The sequence below is a fragment of the Stylophora pistillata genome, chromosome 13 (genome assembly GCF_964205215.1).
Source record: "Stylophora pistillata chromosome 13, jaStyPist1.2, whole genome shotgun sequence".
In the NCBI taxonomy this organism is placed as follows: Eukaryota; Metazoa; Cnidaria; class Anthozoa; order Scleractinia; family Pocilloporidae; genus Stylophora; species Stylophora pistillata.
The window spans coordinates 21,042,384-21,061,548 of record NC_142531.1 but is presented as its reverse complement, the minus strand read 5'-3'; the positions used below and the strand labels follow the sequence as shown (position 1 = coordinate 21,061,548).

Below are 19,165 nucleotides of genomic sequence, written 5' to 3'. Positions count from 1 at the left end.
GGGTGGGTGCCTCGAATATCTACATAAACTCTGTATTTTAATTATCGCTTTATATAACTTAGGTTTGAATACCCTAGTTGATGAGCCAAATACTGAACTCGGTCGTCGTCCTTTAGTACATTGTCAATTCAGACCATCCTTACTGAACTGAAATGACGCATTTTGAGCGTTGCATAGTTTACGTAACCATCACCCGTCCAACAAAACTTTTTAGTTTTTAATTTCAAACTTCATTTGTATCGAGATAGAATACGTGCATCATACGTTTCATTTGTATCGTTGATCTTATCCATAGAATTCATGCGGTTTTATCTATTTATTAATTTTTATATTGTTAATGTAAATTGTTTCGATAACAGCTGGTCCACATCAGCTATTTTTAGCTGCCTTAATTCAACTGCTATACCAAATAAAGTGTATGTATGTATGTAGATATACCCATGCACCTCCTATCATTCTTAGATGGCAATGGATCTCATTATGTAACCTTGCTATACAGTGTTTAGGCAAAACATATCTGGGTGACATCCATGAAATAGTCAATATGTGCCACATAATTTCCAAGTTCTGTTATGTATGATATCAAGTAGAATATATTAGTATATGTCCTTTGTGAGGCCATAACGAAATTGACACACCCGTAACGAAATTAGCACGTGCCGGAATTACTGAGGAAAAGTTATAAGTTGTAATTATTTCAGGCGACTTAACGGATTATGTTGTTAAAATGGTAAACAGGCAGTCAGCGCTACTCTGTAAAAGTGTTCTGCAAATTGCGCAGAGGTTTAACGCGATCAATTGCTAACTCTGGATCTTCGCCTTATTCGTTATGTTGTCGTGTTATTGTACAACAAGTAGCAAATCAACCACAAGTCACACACGACGTCGATCGTCCTCCAACCTCCATGATACTAGACTATTTCTTAAAATATCATTTTCCTGGCGAAGGTAATGTTCAGTAATAGTTTTTATCGACTGATTTCTTCATAAAATTGTTCTAAAGGTTTTTTTTTTGTCCTTTCTTAGATAGTCCAGTAGTCGGGTTTAGCACATGATTTCGTTATAGCATATAACTACCGTATTCCTCTCCAGTGTTCACAATTGTGTGTACGGACGTATGTGTTTAAAGATTATTTTTGACGGTGAATTCATGTTTCTGCAAGAAGATATCATAACAGCTATTTACTGTGGGTTGGCTAACCATGTGAAGTTTTTCTAAATTCTTTTAACGAGATTAGCACGTGCGCTGGTGTCCTTGCGCCATGATGACCATGACAATGTGATACTTCTCCACTACATCGAGAAGCCATGTTTTTCCGGCAATCAAAGTAACAAACGTGGAAGAATCATTTCATCTAGGTAAAGTTGGGAAGGGGGGGGGGAGTTAAGGTGTGAGGCGTGGGAGGAGGGAGAAGGGGAAGGCGAGGAAAAAGAGACGGAACGGTGACGCACTGGCACACCGCGATTCATTTTTCTTTTTTCAATCGATTGCTGCTGAAAAAAAAAAAAAAAAAAAAAAAAAAAAAAGAGAGAGAAAACGTGTTGTGCGTGGCATATCTTCAAACTACATCTTTGAACTGAAAGACTCGGATCGAAGGCTGAGTAATGTTACAGCTGTCTACCTCTAACCTCAATGACTGGGAAGCAGACCCCCAGACAAGCCACAGGGAGGGAGGTCACGAACTTACGCTGCTCTTTGCACCCTTCAATTGAAATGTATTTCCATTTCGAAAATGGATACGACCCTATTGATCTTGTTGTTCAATTTCGCCTAGAAAAGAAAGTGGCAAAGGATATTGGATTAACGCAAAGAAGCCACTTTCTCGGTTTAATGGAAAATCTTGTTTGCCATTTCCATGAGATCCGAAACGTGGAGTCGACAACCTCCATTCGTACAGGAATGTCAATTATGGAATTGATAAAGATGAAGATGTCCAACGAGGCCGAAAGCATTTTAAGTCACTTGAATGATCATAACCTGTCAAAGTTGCCACAGCGGAGGAAACGACTGAGGAAAAAAATTTATAAATACCCCTGCAGTGTGAGTATGACTTGTAGTTTTCAATGTAACGGACGAGACGAGGTCAGGAGGAGGGGTCAAGCAAGGTTTGGGGATTTTGATATTTTCTGTCCAAAAATTGTCATATTTGCCACCCCTGTCAGGACACCGAAATTGGTGAAAAAAGTGTCTAAATCCCTACCTTAGGGCAAGTGAGTGTGGTCGTTTATAACGATTGCCAAAATTCATCATGCACCCAAGGGACATGAATGACAGAAAATCAAAACACCTACCTTGGGGACTGCCCTCACAGTCAAATTTCCATGGCTAGCCTAGCAACCCCCTTCTCCTTGGGCTTTATGTTAAAAGGTACATATGTAGCACTATGATGTATAACTGTAAACAAGACACTCATCTTGGTACTCAAAAGGATTTAAACCACAGAGGTGGTGGAGTCTGTACAGTGGTGTGAGAATGACATCTAGAATTATACCTTTAAGATGTTGATTTGGGCCCATCCCTTCCTATCATAAGAAAATACTTTGGGAAACAATCTGCAACATTGCTGGATTATTATTTTATTTGCACAGCAGTGTATGGGAATCTGGAATTTTATTTGCACAAAACAATGTTACATACGAATAGATCACTCTTTGCAGAGAGATATTTGCAGGTGATATGTTGATGCTTGGCCTATCTGGATCTAATGATGATCTCAGCTACCTGTCATTTTGCAATTAAAAGCTAAGCAGTCACGATGATTCAAAATGAAATATTCACATATCTATTTTGCTATAATTTTATTTCCAGATTTGCCAGAAGGAATACAATAATCTTTCAAACCATTTGAAGCATGCACATAAGCTGAGTAAGAGTGAAGTTGAGGGGCTAAATAGGGAAAAGAATCAGGAAAAGGGCAAAGGAAATCAGGAAAATAGGTAATTTATTAAATTTCTTATTGTTCTGAGTTCTGCTTTCAAGAGGATTGTGTTCATTGTAGTTACATAGATTAGTGTTTTCTCTACTGTAAACAGCATTCTTAACCTTTTTCAATTCATGCTCATTTTGACACATTGCATTTTCCCTATATTTTCAGCAAAACCACGAGGCGCATGAGATGTTGTCCACTATGGGGATGTACCTGGGTTGGACGACACTTCGATTACCACCTACCAAAAGTACACAATATCTGCAAAGATTCTGAAAAGTACTTGTCACTAGTACACAAACGATGCTGAGTTTTAATTTTATGTTAACTTTTTTTTTTTTGTACAAGTGGACTTTGTTACAAAGTATGAAATGCATGTAACGTATTGTTATAATATACAACATATAGGTAATAAATTAAAAGTACTTTATACCACATTTTCTATTTATTTATAGAGTCACATACCACTTGGGTTGACCACTGAAAATGATCAACAAATGAGCAAAAAACTTCTAGGCTAATCATTATCTATAGTTTGATAATAGTAACAATTTAAGAACCACGATTAGGATTCTCTGTTTGTCAGCTGGCTATCATTGAAAATTGGCTTTCTGACAGGTTCTTCGAAAAAGGATGTTAAATTAAAGTTTATGTTTGAAAAACAAAAAAAAATGCTACCAGTTTGAGTTCCTGTTTTCTGTCTACATATACAGCAGTAGTTACAAATAATTTGGGGGAAGTCATTAGTAGCATAGTCTATAAAATTATATGATGGTTATTGATAATGATTTCAGTGATTTGAGTGGAAAATGAATTCATGAGCTTTGAGTTTTGATATTTTACATTGTTGGATGGAATGTTCCTTTTTTGTTTCATGGATCTTGAAGTTTTGTCTAAATAGCCATTCAAAGATGTGCTCATATGTGGCACTAAAAACTTCTCAATGTTCTTCATGTGACTTATGATTTTATGCCTTTATAGTCTTGTGCCCACACTGAATTAAAGTACATAAATATTGTTAAATTTCAAATAATAGTGCTACTTCTTAAGGCAGCATATATTGCATTGTTAAATACTTCAGGTATATTAAAATACTGGTCATCTGAAATTTCTATCCTCTGCAAAAAATATAATGGCCCATAGGGTCCATTTTTGATCAAGTTGGCAATAGTAACACAATCCTGATGATTGTTGAGTAATTTGTAGTTGGATTGGCCTTGTAAGTCAAGCCAATACCCTTTTAGCTTGAAAGTAAATGATGCTTTAACTAGTTTTGATGGATTCTGGATACTGTAGAAAAGCCAGAATTTCTCATCTTCTGACTCAGTAAACACTGGGACAATAAGCCCTTGTGCTTCTGTGGAGTGTTGAATATTAGCACCGACAGCAAGCCATGCATCATCTTCAAAATAAAAACTATATTCATTTAATCTTAGTCTCTCTTCCTGGTCAAGTCTGAACTCCACAACCTCCACAACCTCCACATCTTGTTCTTTAATCTTCTCAGACAGTCTAACTACCCTTTCTGCACATTGTCTGTCCACTATCCTGGACAGAAGAGTGACAACTGTTTCAGGCTGAGTTAGAGAGGGAATAACATTCCTGTTGCTTTGCAAGTTGATATCTAAATTATCGGTAATCACAAATTTAATTTCGCTTTTTTTCTCCATTATGGCCTGGAGTTGCTTAGTGCCATAATGGAAGGGTTTCTTAAAGAAAATGCCATCTGGGAGATTTTCTACTGTAAAACCCCCACGTAGATATGGCACCCTGCTGCCTGGTTTCTTTATTGCTTCACCTACAGTGCAAAAGAAAGAGAAACATTGATTGGTAATGATAATAGCACTGAGTGGAGTAAAATGTAGGAAGTAATTGGGGAAGTAACGAGCCTGAGTACCCCTGAAATGTATGACAGTAAGTCATATTGACCATTTCCACATGTCCCATCATACACTTTCTTTGCTAAAATGTGAGACACAAGGTAGGAATAAGTAATTCAATTTCATTGGCTAGTGCCATTTTCCACTGGATTTTCATTGGCTGCATATTACTGTCAGATTTGACCTGTCCAATTACCAGCAGCTGTAATGATTATCACACAGGCCAAATTGGACAGTTTGCTTATTACAGTATTCAGATTAAGGATCAAATAATCGCTGTTCAGAATCAATCAGGTTTGAGGATTTTGTTATAGACATCATCATCATCTTTGTTGTTACCGCCTCCTAGTTAGTTCAATTGCTTAGAGCGCCAGATTGTGTTGTGCGGGCTCAAGGCCCAGTCGGATCAATACTCATGGCCTTAAAATACCTGAGGAGAATTTTCTACCTTTCGATAATATCAAGAAATGGATAGATATTCTAGTCTTCTTGGATAAGGACGAATAAACTGTAGGCCCCGTCTCCTGCAGGGTTAGAGGTAGGAAATGTGAATTTCCCACACACGAGATTACTGTGTGATGGATGTCCTCCACTGGGGTGGGATGTGTGGGGGGAAAGGTGAGGTCGTTACATGGACTGAAGTGGCTGGCAGAGGCGCCTGATGACGTCTGATCTCAACCTTAATAACATTGTAAACCTTAGCAATTCAGCCCATGCTGCTATTAAGGTATATATCGAATAAGCCATTCACAACCAATCAGCTAATAATAATAATGATGACAATGATGATGATGATGATGATGATGACAACAATTACATGTTAATATCTGTACTATAAAGTAAATAATATGTATATTTTTAAACTTACTGTATTTGGAATTGAATAGCTGTTGTACATCTTTGTATGTGAACCTCTCATTGGTGCAAGCTAAATAAATAAAGAGAGAGGTACTATGTAGTTTCTGGTCTATTTTGATAACATATTCACCTTATTTACAATCATGAATAATCTTGTCAATTGGATGACACACTGAATAGTATAAGCTACTGATATAAGCTTCTGCTAAATACAGTTGCATGCTAAAAAATCAACAGAACACTTTCAAAGATGTTTATAATATTACTAATTCAAAGTAATAATATAATACCAAAGTGGTCTCGGAATTTGATGTTGATGTCAGGATTCAGGCATAAAAAAGAGTACCCTGCACTTGATCCAAAGTTGTACACTTGGCCTGAAGTGTCTTGAAAAATCAGAGAAGATTCACAGCCTAAGTCTTCCAGAAACATGATCTGTTGAAGTAGATGAAAAAGTAAAATGTGGCACGAGGATAATTACTCAAAAGGACACAAACATCTGCATGTTCCATTAATTACCACAGAGTATAATTAACAATTATTCGCCGAAGGAGAGGTGAATATCATCAAATAATTCCCGAGACGAAGTAGAGGGGATTATTCCACAATATTCACCGAACCTGAGGTGAATAATTGTTTTAGTATAATTTCAGAGCTGAACAACAGAGAAATTTCTAAAATCATAACATTTTAGTAACATTTACTAACATTTTATTTTAACATTTTATATAAACCATGCAGAGCAGTTTATATAGCGTCATATAAGGAACCGCTCGACCAATCAGATTGTTGGAAACTCTTTGCTCAGCTCTGAAATTATACTAACAACAATTAGAAATTATTCATCCACTTTTAATAAAGTTTTAAATTATTCTGAATTTTCATGGTTTATGCTGCCTAATTGGAATTTGACTTAGAGATTATTTCTTAAAGTGATTGAAATCTTTACCTCATTTAGAAGATTTTTCCTGTTAGCCGATATCAACTTAGATTTTTGAGCCTCACTAAGCTCTGAAACATCTGGGGCCTTTAAACTTTCTGCTTTTCCTTTGAACTCATCTTTTTCTGCAGATGTCATGTCATGCCACTTCTTGGCAGCTTCTTTGTTCTTTTGAGGCAAAGACAATTTCTTGCACTCATCTAGCAAAAAAAAAAATTAAAGTTTTCATTTCCACAGAATATCAATTGAATTAGTTTGATTATTATAGTGTCACTGCATGATTTTCAGTTTCCTCAGCAATCAAAGATCTAACTAAAATTGAAAATAAATTAATCAACCACTCTATTATGTTGTCAAAGGTTAAAAGAAGCTGAGGATGAAAACCCTTTTGGGTTACAATATAGAGCTCTGTCGGACCCTCACCCTTGCAAGTACCCCTCCTGGGGTTTAGAAACATTTAACAAAACCACAGTCCATTATTGATTTAAATCTGGTATTCTGGCACCAAAATAAAACTAACATCCAGCAGACAAAGTTAGGAGAGAAAGCTACAATATTCATTTCTTAGAAATAATTCACTGGTAGAGGTTTATTAATGATACCCATAGACGTACAGGCACCCTTGGACTTGGAGGGGGGGACTGTGACCTCCATGCCTGAAAAAATTACACAATTTCCTAATGTGTTAGCATTAAACTGATGCAGAACTGCCTTAAAATTGATTCTAATGTTGCCTGAATTCTAAGCATTTTGCCTGACAAATGCTGAAAAATTCTTTTAAATGGGGGAGGGGGGGGGGGATTTGCAAACCCATCCCCTAGGATTGTAATGCCTCTAATGTAACCCTATAATTATTTTAGCAATGGTCTATAATAGTTACAATGCATGTAAATAATTTGTTCTTAGTGTTTGAAAACATTATCAGGCCTCTCACCTGACTTGAAATACTCTGAACAGAACATGTTGTAGGAGTGTGAGCCACGTGAACCCGTTGGAATCTTAATTGGCTTTGGAGCTGCTTGTACTCCAGAACTTATCTTTTCCTTTTGTCTAGCATTTCCAATCCATTTCTATATAAATGTATCACATTAAAATAAAGTATTTCAAAATGCCTTAAGCTACAATAGCAACCCTTCCCTTTTCGCCCTCTTTCCCTTGCTGGCCCTATAGAGGCCCAGCCAGGGTGAATTCCTACAAGGGACATGCATGGCCAAAAAAGTAGTGATAGCATAATATATGAAAGTCTGAAAAAATTAAGATCTTGTTCACCAAAATTCCGACAACAACAACAAGGTGGAGAAATATAGACAAAATAATGACACCGTACCTTTTAAATTCAGACAAGCAACACAGGGAACCCCCTGGCAGGACCTGACCCTATTAATACCCATGCAAGCTGCACGCAGAAACTCTGAGCTTGTATACTTTACTTGATCAATAGATTGTATTCGATCCAGAACAGAATCATTGGCTGGCAACAAATTCATAAAGGTAGATCTTCTTGGCATGTACATGGATGTCGAATGGATGATAAATGTAACATTCAACCACTCTAGATTGAGGATAGATTGAGGATGTGACCTAAACTTCGAGCCAGGATTCGATCGTTAGCTAACAGGTTACCTACTATTAACACTTTTAGGTTAGCCTACTTGTCAGCTCCAATTAGCCAAACTTGTGCTCCGGTTAGCCTCAGAGCACTCAGGTTAGCCTAACTAGCTCTTCTGTTGGCCAACAGGGCAACGTTTGGCCTACGTTTCACTAAGATTGCTTACGTTAGCTCTCAATAGGGTAACACAAAATAATTATTCTTTATAATTTATAATAACGAATGAGTAAACGCCTATCTTCTTTTACCGGTATATTCTTGATCATTGATTATACTGCAGACTGCAAGCGTATTTTCGAGCATAAAACGGTACAAAACAATTATTTAAAAGAAAACATGGGAGCTTCCTTTAATTAACGAGGCAAACAATTACCACAACGCCTCATTATGAATAGTACAATCGTACAGTGAACTTCCTTGACCTTGGTGTATGACGGGCAAAATTTTGTTTAAGATTCAATCCTTGAAAAGATAAGTTGGTGCAGTACATAGAGTAAGGGAAGTATAATTCTGAAGGACAATATACCACTACATCATTTACATATGTCGGTGCGCTTTGAAGAAAGCAGCAGTTACCACAATGATCGCTATTATTATTCAACGAGATGTAAATAAGTGGCGGGGTATTCCGCATACATCAAACATGGTAGTGTTTCAGTCCAACTAATAAATATCTTACCTTTACTTGATCAATAGTCAGCCCAGTTTCCTCGGCTGCCACACCAATCTTTCCCGTATTATCAGAGCACAGGCAGCCCAAGCTCACTACGAGAAAAGCGGACGTGACTCTTACCGTGTTGCGTGACGTTTTATATTTATAAAGGTTTGTATGGGATGTTATCGGTTTGCCTTAAAAGAGAGAAAAAAATGTCTTGTTTTGAAATAAAATGGGCTCACCTTATTGCCTTGTTGTTTTCTCTGTTGATTCCGAGCGTCTCAGGCCATTTTGAAGCGTTTTCGGCGAGTTAGCGCAACATAGCGCTAACAACAATTGCGCTAACAGAAGCGCTAACAGAAACATAGCGCTAACAGAAGCGGTGTTAACAATCTGCTTCTGTTGTCTTTACTTAAACGGAGAATCGCTGCAAGATCAAAGAAGACACGTCGCTTCTTAGTGCAGAAAGTCTTAAGAAGGAGAGAATTCTTTGCTAAAGCGATTGAAGAAACAGTCGTATTTTCTAATTTCTTCAGGTCAATAAACTGTTTCGTGTCAATTTCACCTTCCATATTGTCAAAACACACGCCTTTTTAAAAGTTGGTAGACAACTGGTTGTCATGGTATCATGCCGCTCGCATAGCATTATTGGACACATTCGAATTGCATGTCGCAGAACTTTGTTCACATATGATCTCACACGATCGCAGACGATCGCAACCGATCGCACGAATAGAACATGGTTCCATTCCTGCGATCGCCTGCGACCGCAATCGTACTCGATCGCAGAGCTGTTCACATATAATCGCAGACGATCGCTGGCGATCGAGTGCGATTGCCTGCGATCGTCTGCGATCATATGTGAACCAGGGTTAACAAAGACGTAGCAGAAAGATAGCTCATCATACTTGGCTCGTCTTAGATATTTTCAAATTGGATGGAAAACAGAAACGATATCGACATAAACAGATTCTGAAAGAGTCACATGAAATCCACCTGTCCGTCTCATTGTCACTTTCTGTGAACAGGAAGCGAAAAAACTGTCGGTAATGTATGGTTGGAAAACACTCGTTATTATACATTATAATTATTATGACTTGCCACCTACAATAAAAGCGGCGGTTTTCTTTAGAGTCTGTCAGGAATTTTCATCTTTGCTCGAAGCAAACAGTTGGGTAAATCAAAATATTTCGAATTTTTCCAAGGGTGTTAGTAAAACGCGTAACGGCGTAACGAGTAACGGCGTAACGAGAAACCGCGTAATGGCGTTTTTTTATTGTTATTTTTCTTTTTGTAATTTTTTTTTTTGTTTTATTATTTTTTTAAATTTCATTCTTTTTTATTAAATGTGAATATAATCATTCCTGTTTGGCGGGGTTTTTCCCGCCCTTTGGCCAAAGTTACCGCATTTCCGGAGACACTGGAGAGTGCAGGCGCACATTCTCAGGCTTCCATGAGGTCGGTCATGGAGGAGGTAACAAATTGAACCTTGATGGAAATTCTCTTCTAAAGAACCAACCAGAGCTTGCACATCCATTAAAACTTTGATAAAAAAAGGCAACAAAATCTTCTTTATTAAACTTTTTTAAACTAAATACACGTTTTCATTTAACATCCTAAAATGGTCTATACGTTATCTAAAGGCTGCAAACTTAGCAGTGCAAACGCATATTTATTTTAACTTCTTGCTTTTGAAAAAAAAAAATGGTGGACGTGTCCTTTGATTAACTAACTAATAAATTGCAATTGGATCCATTTCAGTCCGCATTAATCTTGTTGCGAGCCTAGACTCACGTTAACTTAATTATACAAAGTTCCACTCGAAAAACTACTCAATTACTGAACCCTACGACTACGCTAAACAAATTGTGACTGAAAAGATTGAGGAGCAAGAAAGGAAACTGAAAAACCCCGCCATTCACGAATAATAATTTTTCTCATTTAAAAAAAATAGTGATAAATTTAAAAAGAATAATAACAAAATAACAAAAAATAACAAAATAATAACAAAAAAAATCCTGTTACGCGGTTTCTCTTACGCCGTTACTCGTTACGCAGTTACTCGTTACGCCGTTACTCGTTACGCCGTTGCTCGTTACGCCGTTGCTCATTACGCCGTTGCTCGTTACGCCGTTGCTCGTTTTACCGACAACCTCCGTCCAAGAAAACACTGATACTTTTTGCCTTTCGATACTCAAAAAACCTCACGCAAATCATGACAGACAAGGCAGTTTCATGTGTGTTATCGATTGCGGGCCAAGACTTAGGGTATTCATTTCAATGTAACACGACAGTCGTAAATTGAAGACGTAAGGTCGATGTGTGGCTTTTGTGTGAGCTTTTAGGCCCTGGCCTTGGTGGGGAGGCTAATATAAACCAACAGGGATGTGCCACTGGACGGGGGTTGCTGAGTTTCACAACTGGGCTGGCTATGATGGGTCTGTATTTTCAAAACAGTTATATTACTGCTCATGCAAGCAGAACTCGAGTATCTTTTAAGAAATGAATCATTGCGGGAGATGGTGTTTTAATAATCACTTTATAGAAAACTTCCTCAGCAACGGAAGCAACCTACGGGCAAGCACATACCCAGAAAACAAATACCCAGAAAACATTTACCCAGAAAACATTTACCCAAGTATCCGGTCCCTCGCCCCGAGGCTTCAAAGTTTGCTTTTCAGAGAAAGAAAGGCAAGTAAAACGTACCCTTCTGACATTTGCTGAGTTCCAAAATGTTGAGTGGAATAACCTTAACATTTGCTTTCTATGCAGGATGGCCGAGGGAGGCGAAGCTGATTATCCAACAACCGATTCGAACTCCGATGTTCCTGTGGATGACTTCAGTAATAGCGAAAATGACAGCCATTTCAGTGAGGACTCTAGTGCAGATTACCGTGTTGAGAACCTTTGTAAGAAAATTGATAGGAATCTTTTTTTTTTTTTCTGAAGTGGTTTTAAAGGATGCAAATGGTTTTCAACTTAGTTTGCTCGGTAGCTTATTTACAGGAATGTAGAATGAAGATGCGGTCTATTTCTTTTAAAAAATGATCGTCGGCTGAAACATAATGTTTCGGCCTTCTATCGAGCTACTGGTAGACTAAACATGAAGATATAACGTAATATTTCAAATGCAGTCAAACCTTAATTATCCGGACTCGTTGGGTCTAAACGAAATAGTCCGGATAATCGACGGTTTTGGATAATCGAGAATATGAATTCTAATGAGGACCAAAAATGATTAAACCAAGAAAGCGACAAAGTGGTTCTTTTTCCTCATTTCTCTTATTGCAAAATTATATACTGTTTATCTTTTATGGAAAAAACGGCTCCCATACGCTTCAAGGACATGATAATCGTGAGTAAAGATTCGTGACGCTGTGTAGCTTGTTTATATTGCACACCACGCCGAACGAGCCAAGAGAGCGTTAAATATCACTTAGCAAGAAAGCAACTCTGAGCCAATCAGACCTCATTCAAATGATTTTCATTAGTTACGATGCGTATGAGTGTTGCTTTTGCCTTTTGAGAGCGAAGCAAACTCGTCTTTACTTCACTTTTCAACGCTGTAGTTTTAAAAAGAAAACGGCCATGGATGTTGATCATGACTAATAAATATTCATGACGAAACTGGGACCAGAGAAAAAGTCTGGATAACCAAGAAACCTGGATAATCGAGGTCCGGATAATGGAAGTTGGACTGAAATTACTCTGAAAAAATTTATCTTTCCCTTTTAATCTTTTTTTCTTGTTGGTCTTGCTTTTTTTCCGATGAAATATCAGCACTGTGTAATTCACAACACAATATACTGAGACCCTAACAGTACTTACAACATTTGTACTCCTAACTTTGAATCGTAATATATTACTTCTGTTTGTATAAGCGTGGTTCATCTCAATTTTAAGGTCAGCTAATTAAATGTGGTGTCCGCACATGTGGTTGTGGGAAACTCAGTTACTTAATGGTCAGTGCTCTAGACTCCGGTTATAGAGGTCTGGGCTCGAGATCTGGCCGGATGTTGTGTTCTTGGGCAGGAGAGAGGCAATTTGTCTGCGCACGTTCAATAAATTTTTGTTTGAAGCAAATAACCGCTGCTAAGCGACGGTTTGGGTTTCCCGCGAAAGAAGTGAAGGAGGACAGGGTCGGAAAACAATAGTGGAACGAGCTCTTGAGACAACTTTTCTCGTCATTTTTCCCTCTGTAACTTAGATGGAAGCGTCCTAGCCTTGTGTGGTGTGCGAAAGGAAGTCACAATCGATTGATTTTGCAAAAGCAAAAGGGTGTACAATCGAGTTCAATTCGAGTCCTCTTTAATAATTTTGGTGCGATCGATGTAGATGATCTTTTTTGTGAATGATACAGGAGGCCTGTCGAAGAGCACAGACGTGTTGGATAGTAATTTAATCGTGTCATTGCTTTCTCAAAAAAATTGAGTACATTTGTAGTGCTTACTATCTTTTGAGTGTTTTTAGAGTTTCAACTTTCAGTGCAATGTATTTGCAATTTAAGCAAAAAGTAAAAGTTCACAGAAGTTCAGGTTTTGTTTGAAAAGGTTTTTTCACGAATCACAGCCAGCGGAGTTAAGAAAAGTAGGATAATGTTAGCACTAGAGATATGGTCATCATAACTTGGGGGAAATGGTAGAATAATTATGGATTTTATCAGAGAAAAAAAAGTTCTTTTCAATTATCAGTCTCAAAAATTTCATCAGTCTCGAAGATATCATCACATGTGGTTTATAACCTGAAAATTTTTACCAAAATCTGATCACTTTATTTTGGTCAAACTACCCCTAACCCTCAACAGATGAGAATTATATTATAACTGGAGACGTGTGTGCAAAAAAAGAAAGACCAGTCTGTTGCCTAAATGTGCATAAAATCAAATGACATCTTGAGCTTCCAGTTGTAATAATAATAGTTAAATAAATCAACTATTTTCCCAATAAAAATTATATTTGACTTATTTATCCTTCTTACTGTCTTTGCAACCTTACTTTTTGACCTGTTCAATTGCAAGAGTTGTCTGACAATTTGATGAGAACCTATACAGCTGATAGTATCAGTGAGGACAAAAACCAAGTTATTTCCCTGGGAACAAGACTGAATGAAGTCAGGTTAAAACAATGAGGAGAGTTTTGTTGACCTCTTTCTGAAAATGGATGATTTACACATATTAGAGCTTAGAGAAATAAGACTGAAGTCAAAAGGAGACTTTGATATTGCACATTAAGTGGTAATAGGCACCAATCTGACCGCTATTTAAAGAAATTATAGACATTTGCCAGGGGGTTTGGCCGTGTCAATTTTACAGGAGACAAATCATGTATGAATCACTCAAGAAATTTATTAGCTCTCATCCTGGAAGCTTAAACACTCTTGAGGAATATAACTGATCATTCCTCACATTTATTTTCAATGAAATCCGGACAAAACTTCTGAAAACGTCATATTAGCAATTTTACTGTTACAAATAGAGTAGACATAACTCCCATATAACATATTAGTCTTGGCAAGTTGTCTACAGAGAACAAAAGACTGATAATCTAAACAAGATGTAAGCCTCTGGGAATAATGGCAAACTCTTGAATAACAGCTAGCCACAGTAAATGTCTCAGCCATCCATTCTGTCTATAGATATATCTTATTAACCAAGCGCGAGGGCCGTACTGGGAGAATATTGGCCCGAGGTCTTGACAGTACGGACCGAGCGCAAAAAAAAGACTGAGGACCGATATTCTTCTAATACGATCCCGAGCAAACTTGGTTAATAAGAGATTTATTATACAACTGAAGTTCAAAGGGACACGGTATCATGATTCGGGACCATTCGGGAAAGTGCACGGTCCAATACTTAGAGAATATTGGACCGGCAATAGAGCATTTTGATTGGTTGATTTTAGTTATTGGCCCTCTGACTACCCGAGTCGTGTAATAATACCAATTATTGGGTCACTTCACATCACGGTAACCCTAAACAGAAGAGAACATAACAATTAATTTCCATCATTAATCTCAAGAAATAAGAACTTCAAGATCATGACGCATACAGCAAAGTGAAATATTACTACACTGGTTTGAAGTTCATAGTGCACTTCGACTCAAAATTTATTTGGCAAGGCAAAGCATTCTACTGAAATGAACAGGACAGAATACAGCTGTCGCCATTCGTTTCGAATAACACATGAACATGAAGAAAACGGCTCCAGTTTTACTCATGAGACAAAGCCCACGCATTTTTTTTTAGGTAAATGGACTAGTTAGACTGAAAGCTAGATAGACAATTAATTAACTGGTAATAGTATGGGATTTGGGGGCTCACTGATAAGTTTTACCGAAGTTTTTCCTCTAGTTAACACATGAAGCTCGAAAAGGCAATAATAAAAATTACCACATAAACACAGTAAAAAAATAAGCCAAAACCGTAGCTGATTGAGGCCAGAGAGTGTTTTGGGTCATGACTTGGAAAATCCACCAAAACCTCCCGAAAAATAATTCGGCGAGGGTTGTAGTAAGAGCAACTTAATCCTGAAGCTGGGACATTTTTTAAACCCTTGTGTCCTATATGACTGTAAAGAGAACGAAAAGACGATGTTATTTAAAGTGACGTGATGCTTGGGGGCCACCCTAAACTTAACGCAATTTTACTTCGAAGTTGAAGTAAAATAAAATCAAAATCAAAATTTCCATCGTTCCTCAGATCAAATACACTATCGTCTTCACATACAACTTTGTGATTGACAAAAATAAAACATCAGCATCTTACTACTAACCTTCAAGGTTTGTTGTCTCGTGTGCACATTTTGATGTTCAGTAAATCAAATCTCAAACTTCAAGTTCTCGGGCTTTTTTTCGCGTTTTGTTGGCATTTTGATCATTGAAATGTCCTCAACCGAAGAGCCAGCAAACACCATGAGTATCCACAGAGTGAGAAATGTTGGTGAACTTGTCATACTCGCTCCTTCATCTATCTTTAAAAAGTAATACAAAAAGGTATCGATCGTCCAGTTGAAACCTCGCAGAAACGCATCGAAAACTTTACAAAAGGCGCCGAAAGCGACGAGCCAATTCCACTCGCGCATGCGCAAACAAAATGCCTCTCTGCTTTGCTTGAGGAGGTCGAGCATTAGTTGTTAGTGCCAGACTTCTCGTTGGCTCGAGTTGCACCAGTCCTCAAACTTTCTCACGGGCAAAGGAACGTTAGATGTTTCTCTCCGGTGAGCTCCAGCTCTCAACAAAAATGTAACCATATGGTGGGTTTGACGAGGATGAGAAAGCTTCTTGATGTTAATTTTGATTACTCATAATGGAAATTTCTTTACCTTTCATTTTTTATTTCATTTATCGGATGTACGTTCAAACAACACATACCGTTCATGACGTTCAAACAACACATACCGTTCATGACGTTCAAACAACACATACCACTTATCCAGATGGGCTAGAGGTTTTGCAGTTTCCCAGTTTGCCGAATGCAGTTAACATGTTTCCCCTCTGAAGTTTTTTAAAGCCTAAAGCGCGGAAAATATTAGCAGCAAAGTCACCATTGATTTTAACTTTGCATTTGATTGGTTGAAAGGCCAAGGGTGGTACCGTGGTACCGCCTCAAGCGCGAGAAAACGCGAGCGGCCAAGTCACCACTAGTTTTAACATCTGATTGGTTGAAAAGCCAAAAATCGGTTTTCTGGAACAGTCATAGAGGGTGTTAAAAAGAAAAAGACCTGTCCAATCTTAGACCACCTTCAATTCAATCAACTTTCAATTCAATCAAGTTTATTGTCTTTACGTGAGGCATGGTTACCCAATTGCCCGAGCCAGAGGCTCATGTATGAAAAGTAAGACAACAACCACCCATCCCACCTTAGGGGAGGACATCCATTACACAGTAATCTCGTGCATGGGAAATAAAAGTCTCCTACCCCTAACCCTGCAGGAGACGGGCCCTGCAGGAGACGGTTTATTCGTCCTTATCCAAGAATACTAGAATATCTATCTATTTCTTAATATTATAGAAAGGTAGCAAATTCTTCTCAGTTATTTTAAGACCATGAGTATTGGTCCGGCCGGGGCTCGAATCCTCGACGTCGCGCACAACACCACCCGGCGCTCTTACAAATTGAGCTAACCGGGGGGCGGTCAAATGAAAATTAGTCTACTTAGATCTTCCATATCTGGGCTGAAAACAAGTCCAAATGACAATGTTTTCACCTCCTGCTCTTCGGGGACGATCTGTTTCAGGTTTCCATTTTTCTGATCATTTCACCTTAAACTAAAAGTAGTCCCTCCTCCTTTCGACAAAATCCGTCGCACAAGTCTAATAAAAAATCAGTCAAAAAACTGATGTTACTTCCCTTACAGTTCCGCGCGACGCGCTAACATCACTGGTTTTAAAGAAAGGACTACTCAAAGTCTAACTTTACCAATTTGTTCTTTTAACTGTAAATTCCACCGCAAATACACTAACGGATTTCTTGTTGATAACAGTGTAGATGGCTTGACGAGTGTCCTGAACAGGTCTTCTCTAATAACATGAGCTAACATGGAAGGAAAAGGTTCTATACTTTATTTGCCAGAAAATATTCAGCGCTATTGCAAAGAGCTTGTTGTGTATCGTTTTATACTCTATTCAATTGTTCACTATCTCTGATTCAGAATCACTTTTGCTTTTGTCTTCCTAGCAAACAAATCGAGAAACATTATCTTGATGGGACCAAAGAGATCATCTTCCCTGACCAAACCATTAAGTATCTGTACCCAAATGGAGCCGAGAAATGTGCATTTAGTGACGGCACTATACAGAAAGTTAAGGTGGATGGCGAGCGAACCATTGAATTCCCAAGTGGACATGGGGAGACACAAACGAAATTCTATAAAGTAAGCAGAGGCAGGTTGTTGTTAGTTCTTGTTAGGGCAACGTTTTGGTCATCCGTCTGTCTTGGACAGGTCAAACTTTTTCCAGGTTTTGAGTCAAGATCCGAAAAGAAAAGTCTATCACAGGGTACTCCTCAGTGCTTCGCCAGTTTTTCTGACAGCTAATCAACGCCCCTTTTTCTATTGCTGAGTAGAGAAGGGGACTGAGAAATGAGATCTTCTTCCCTTCGTGGGAAAAGGACCCCACACCTCAGGCTTGGGTCAGCGAGCCAACATTTAGAACTTTGCGACTGGCGTAACAGTGACATATCAAGGAAAAGTCGACCTTAATACCTATATTACGTGATGTAAACGCGTAGTCATGCTTGACGTTTTCTACGAGATGCGAAAGACGTGGATATATGTTGCATCTGAAACTTTCTTAACAAATTTTTGAAGCTCAGCAGCCTCCATCACAGCCGTCGTAACTAAATTCCTTGTTTTCAAACCTGACTTCTATGCAAACTCGTTACACTTCTCCTTTAGCAGCAAGCTACAGTCACTAAATCGTTTTTTTTTTACATCCTTAAGTTGTCCTTGTATGAGAACTTCCAATTTCTGTAAGCACGGCATCGATAACTGACTTTTTTTCTTCGACTTTTGTATAGAAAAGAGAATATCCCGACGGGACAGTCAAGACGGTGTATCCCGATGGTCGCACAGAGACCCGTTATTCTTCGGGACGGATGTAGGTCAAAAGATCGGGAGGTACGTGTCCTCGTCGATTCTTCCCACCAGGATAGATAACAGATGCTGTGACGTTGGAGAGATTAATCAAGCGCATGTAGGAAAATTATCTTTGGAGGCTTTACATCGATAAATGACAATTTCTAACTTATTTTAGTACCCAACCCCTTTTGAACAAAACGGGCTCGTTAGCACACAACTGGGTGCTTGTAAAAGTGATACATAATTATTTTGTTACAGAATCTTGACAAGAAGACAAAGGAAAAGCTTGTAGTTAGTATTGTAAATTATCTGCTTTTGCGAGTAAACAAGTCTTTCCTGCGTCTTTTTCACTCCTTATTCTCTATGTGTTACCACAAAACAAGGAAAGGAAACAAAAAGGACATGAACATACCAGTTATGAAGTGACTTTTCTTATTTCCGGTGATTAACATTTTACGACTACTCAACACAGCAACGAAGTATGCAAGTAAGATTGACAATACCCAATGTTATCATTCAGATGTTTAACTCGCAATTTTAATTAGAATTTAAACTGTTTTTTTTACCATGATTGTAGAAATTCTCGCGCGTTCATTGGTCGAGAACTATTTGTCAATATGGTTATAGAGGATAAAATGATGTAATGTAACACAACGTTCAGCAATCCTCACAACGGTAAATTTCTGAAATATAGACAGTGATAAATTTCGGAATTTTAAG

The 19,165-nt window shown here is 38.1% G+C and overlaps 3 protein-coding genes across 4 annotated transcripts; 2 read left to right on the top strand and 1 right to left on the bottom strand.

The window, feature by feature from the left end:
* The first annotated feature begins 696 nt into the window (after positions 1-696).
* On the top strand, positions 697-3,237 carry LOC148718121 (uncharacterized). The gene is made up of 3 exons (XM_088742452.1): positions 697-2,041; positions 2,810-2,937; positions 3,096-3,237. Exons 1-3 carry the CDS (start codon positions 1,634-1,636, stop codon positions 3,235-3,237), a joined length of 678 nt encoding a protein of 225 aa, XP_088598578.1. The 5' UTR covers positions 697-1,633.
* On the bottom strand, positions 3,234-9,315 carry LOC148718120 (uncharacterized). 2 transcript variants are annotated; one of them, XM_088742358.1, is made up of 7 exons: positions 9,112-9,315; positions 8,894-8,979; positions 7,540-7,675; positions 6,615-6,805; positions 5,956-6,100; positions 5,676-5,735; positions 3,234-4,725 (listed from the first exon to the last, which is right to left on the bottom strand). In XM_088742358.1, the coding sequence occupies exons 3-7, from the start codon at positions 7,565-7,567 to the stop codon at positions 3,953-3,955; spliced, it is 1,197 nt and encodes a 398-aa protein (XP_088598484.1). In that variant the 5' UTR covers positions 7,568-7,675; positions 8,894-8,979; positions 9,112-9,315; the 3' UTR covers positions 3,234-3,952. The 2 variants fall into 2 exon arrangements, with proteins under 2 accessions (XP_088598484.1, XP_088598485.1); XM_088742359.1 differs by lacking the exons at positions 8,894-8,979; positions 9,112-9,315 and having other exon boundaries at positions 7,540-8,842.
* A 214-nt stretch (positions 9,316-9,529) lies between these two features.
* Positions 9,530-19,151, top strand: LOC111340474 (uncharacterized). Its single transcript, XM_022947324.2, has 4 exons — positions 9,530-9,915; positions 11,642-11,778; positions 17,545-17,740; positions 18,385-19,151. Exons 2-4 carry the CDS (start codon positions 11,643-11,645, stop codon positions 18,521-18,523), a joined length of 471 nt encoding a protein of 156 aa, XP_022803059.2. The 5' UTR covers positions 9,530-9,915; position 11,642; the 3' UTR covers positions 18,524-19,151.
* The last annotated feature ends 14 nt before the right edge of the window (positions 19,152-19,165 follow it).

Bases quoted from the DNA above. Each gene is read 5' to 3' on its own strand.
- LOC148718121 (XM_088742452.1), top strand. From the start codon at position 1,634: ATGACTGGGAAGCAGACCCCCAGACAAGCCACAGGGAGGGAGGTCACG. The intron at 2,042-2,809 runs GTGAGTATGACT...TTTTATTTCCAG, and splicing joins TTTATAAATACCCCTGCAGT to ATTTGCCAGAAGGAATACAA. The intron at 2,938-3,095 runs GTAATTTATTAA...CTATATTTTCAG, and splicing joins AAAGGAAATCAGGAAAATAG to CAAAACCACGAGGCGCATGA.
- LOC148718120 (XM_088742358.1), bottom strand. From the start codon at position 7,567: ATGTTCTGTTCAGAGTATTTCAAGTCAG. The intron at 6,101-6,614 runs GTAAAGATTTCA...CTACTTCAACAG, and splicing joins GGAAAAATCTTCTAAATGAG to ATCATGTTTCTGGAAGACTT. The intron at 5,736-5,955 runs GTATTATATTAT...TTATTTATTTAG, and splicing joins CAAATTCCGAGACCACTTTG to CTTGCACCAATGAGAGGTTC.
- LOC111340474 (XM_022947324.2), top strand. From the start codon at position 11,643: ATGGCCGAGGGAGGCGAAGCTGATTATCCAACAACCGATTCGAACTCC. The intron at 11,779-17,544 runs GTAAGAAAATTG...TTGTCTTCCTAG, and splicing joins TTACCGTGTTGAGAACCTTT to CAAACAAATCGAGAAACATT. The intron at 17,741-18,384 runs GTAAGCAGAGGC...ACTTTTGTATAG, and splicing joins CACAAACGAAATTCTATAAA to AAAAGAGAATATCCCGACGG.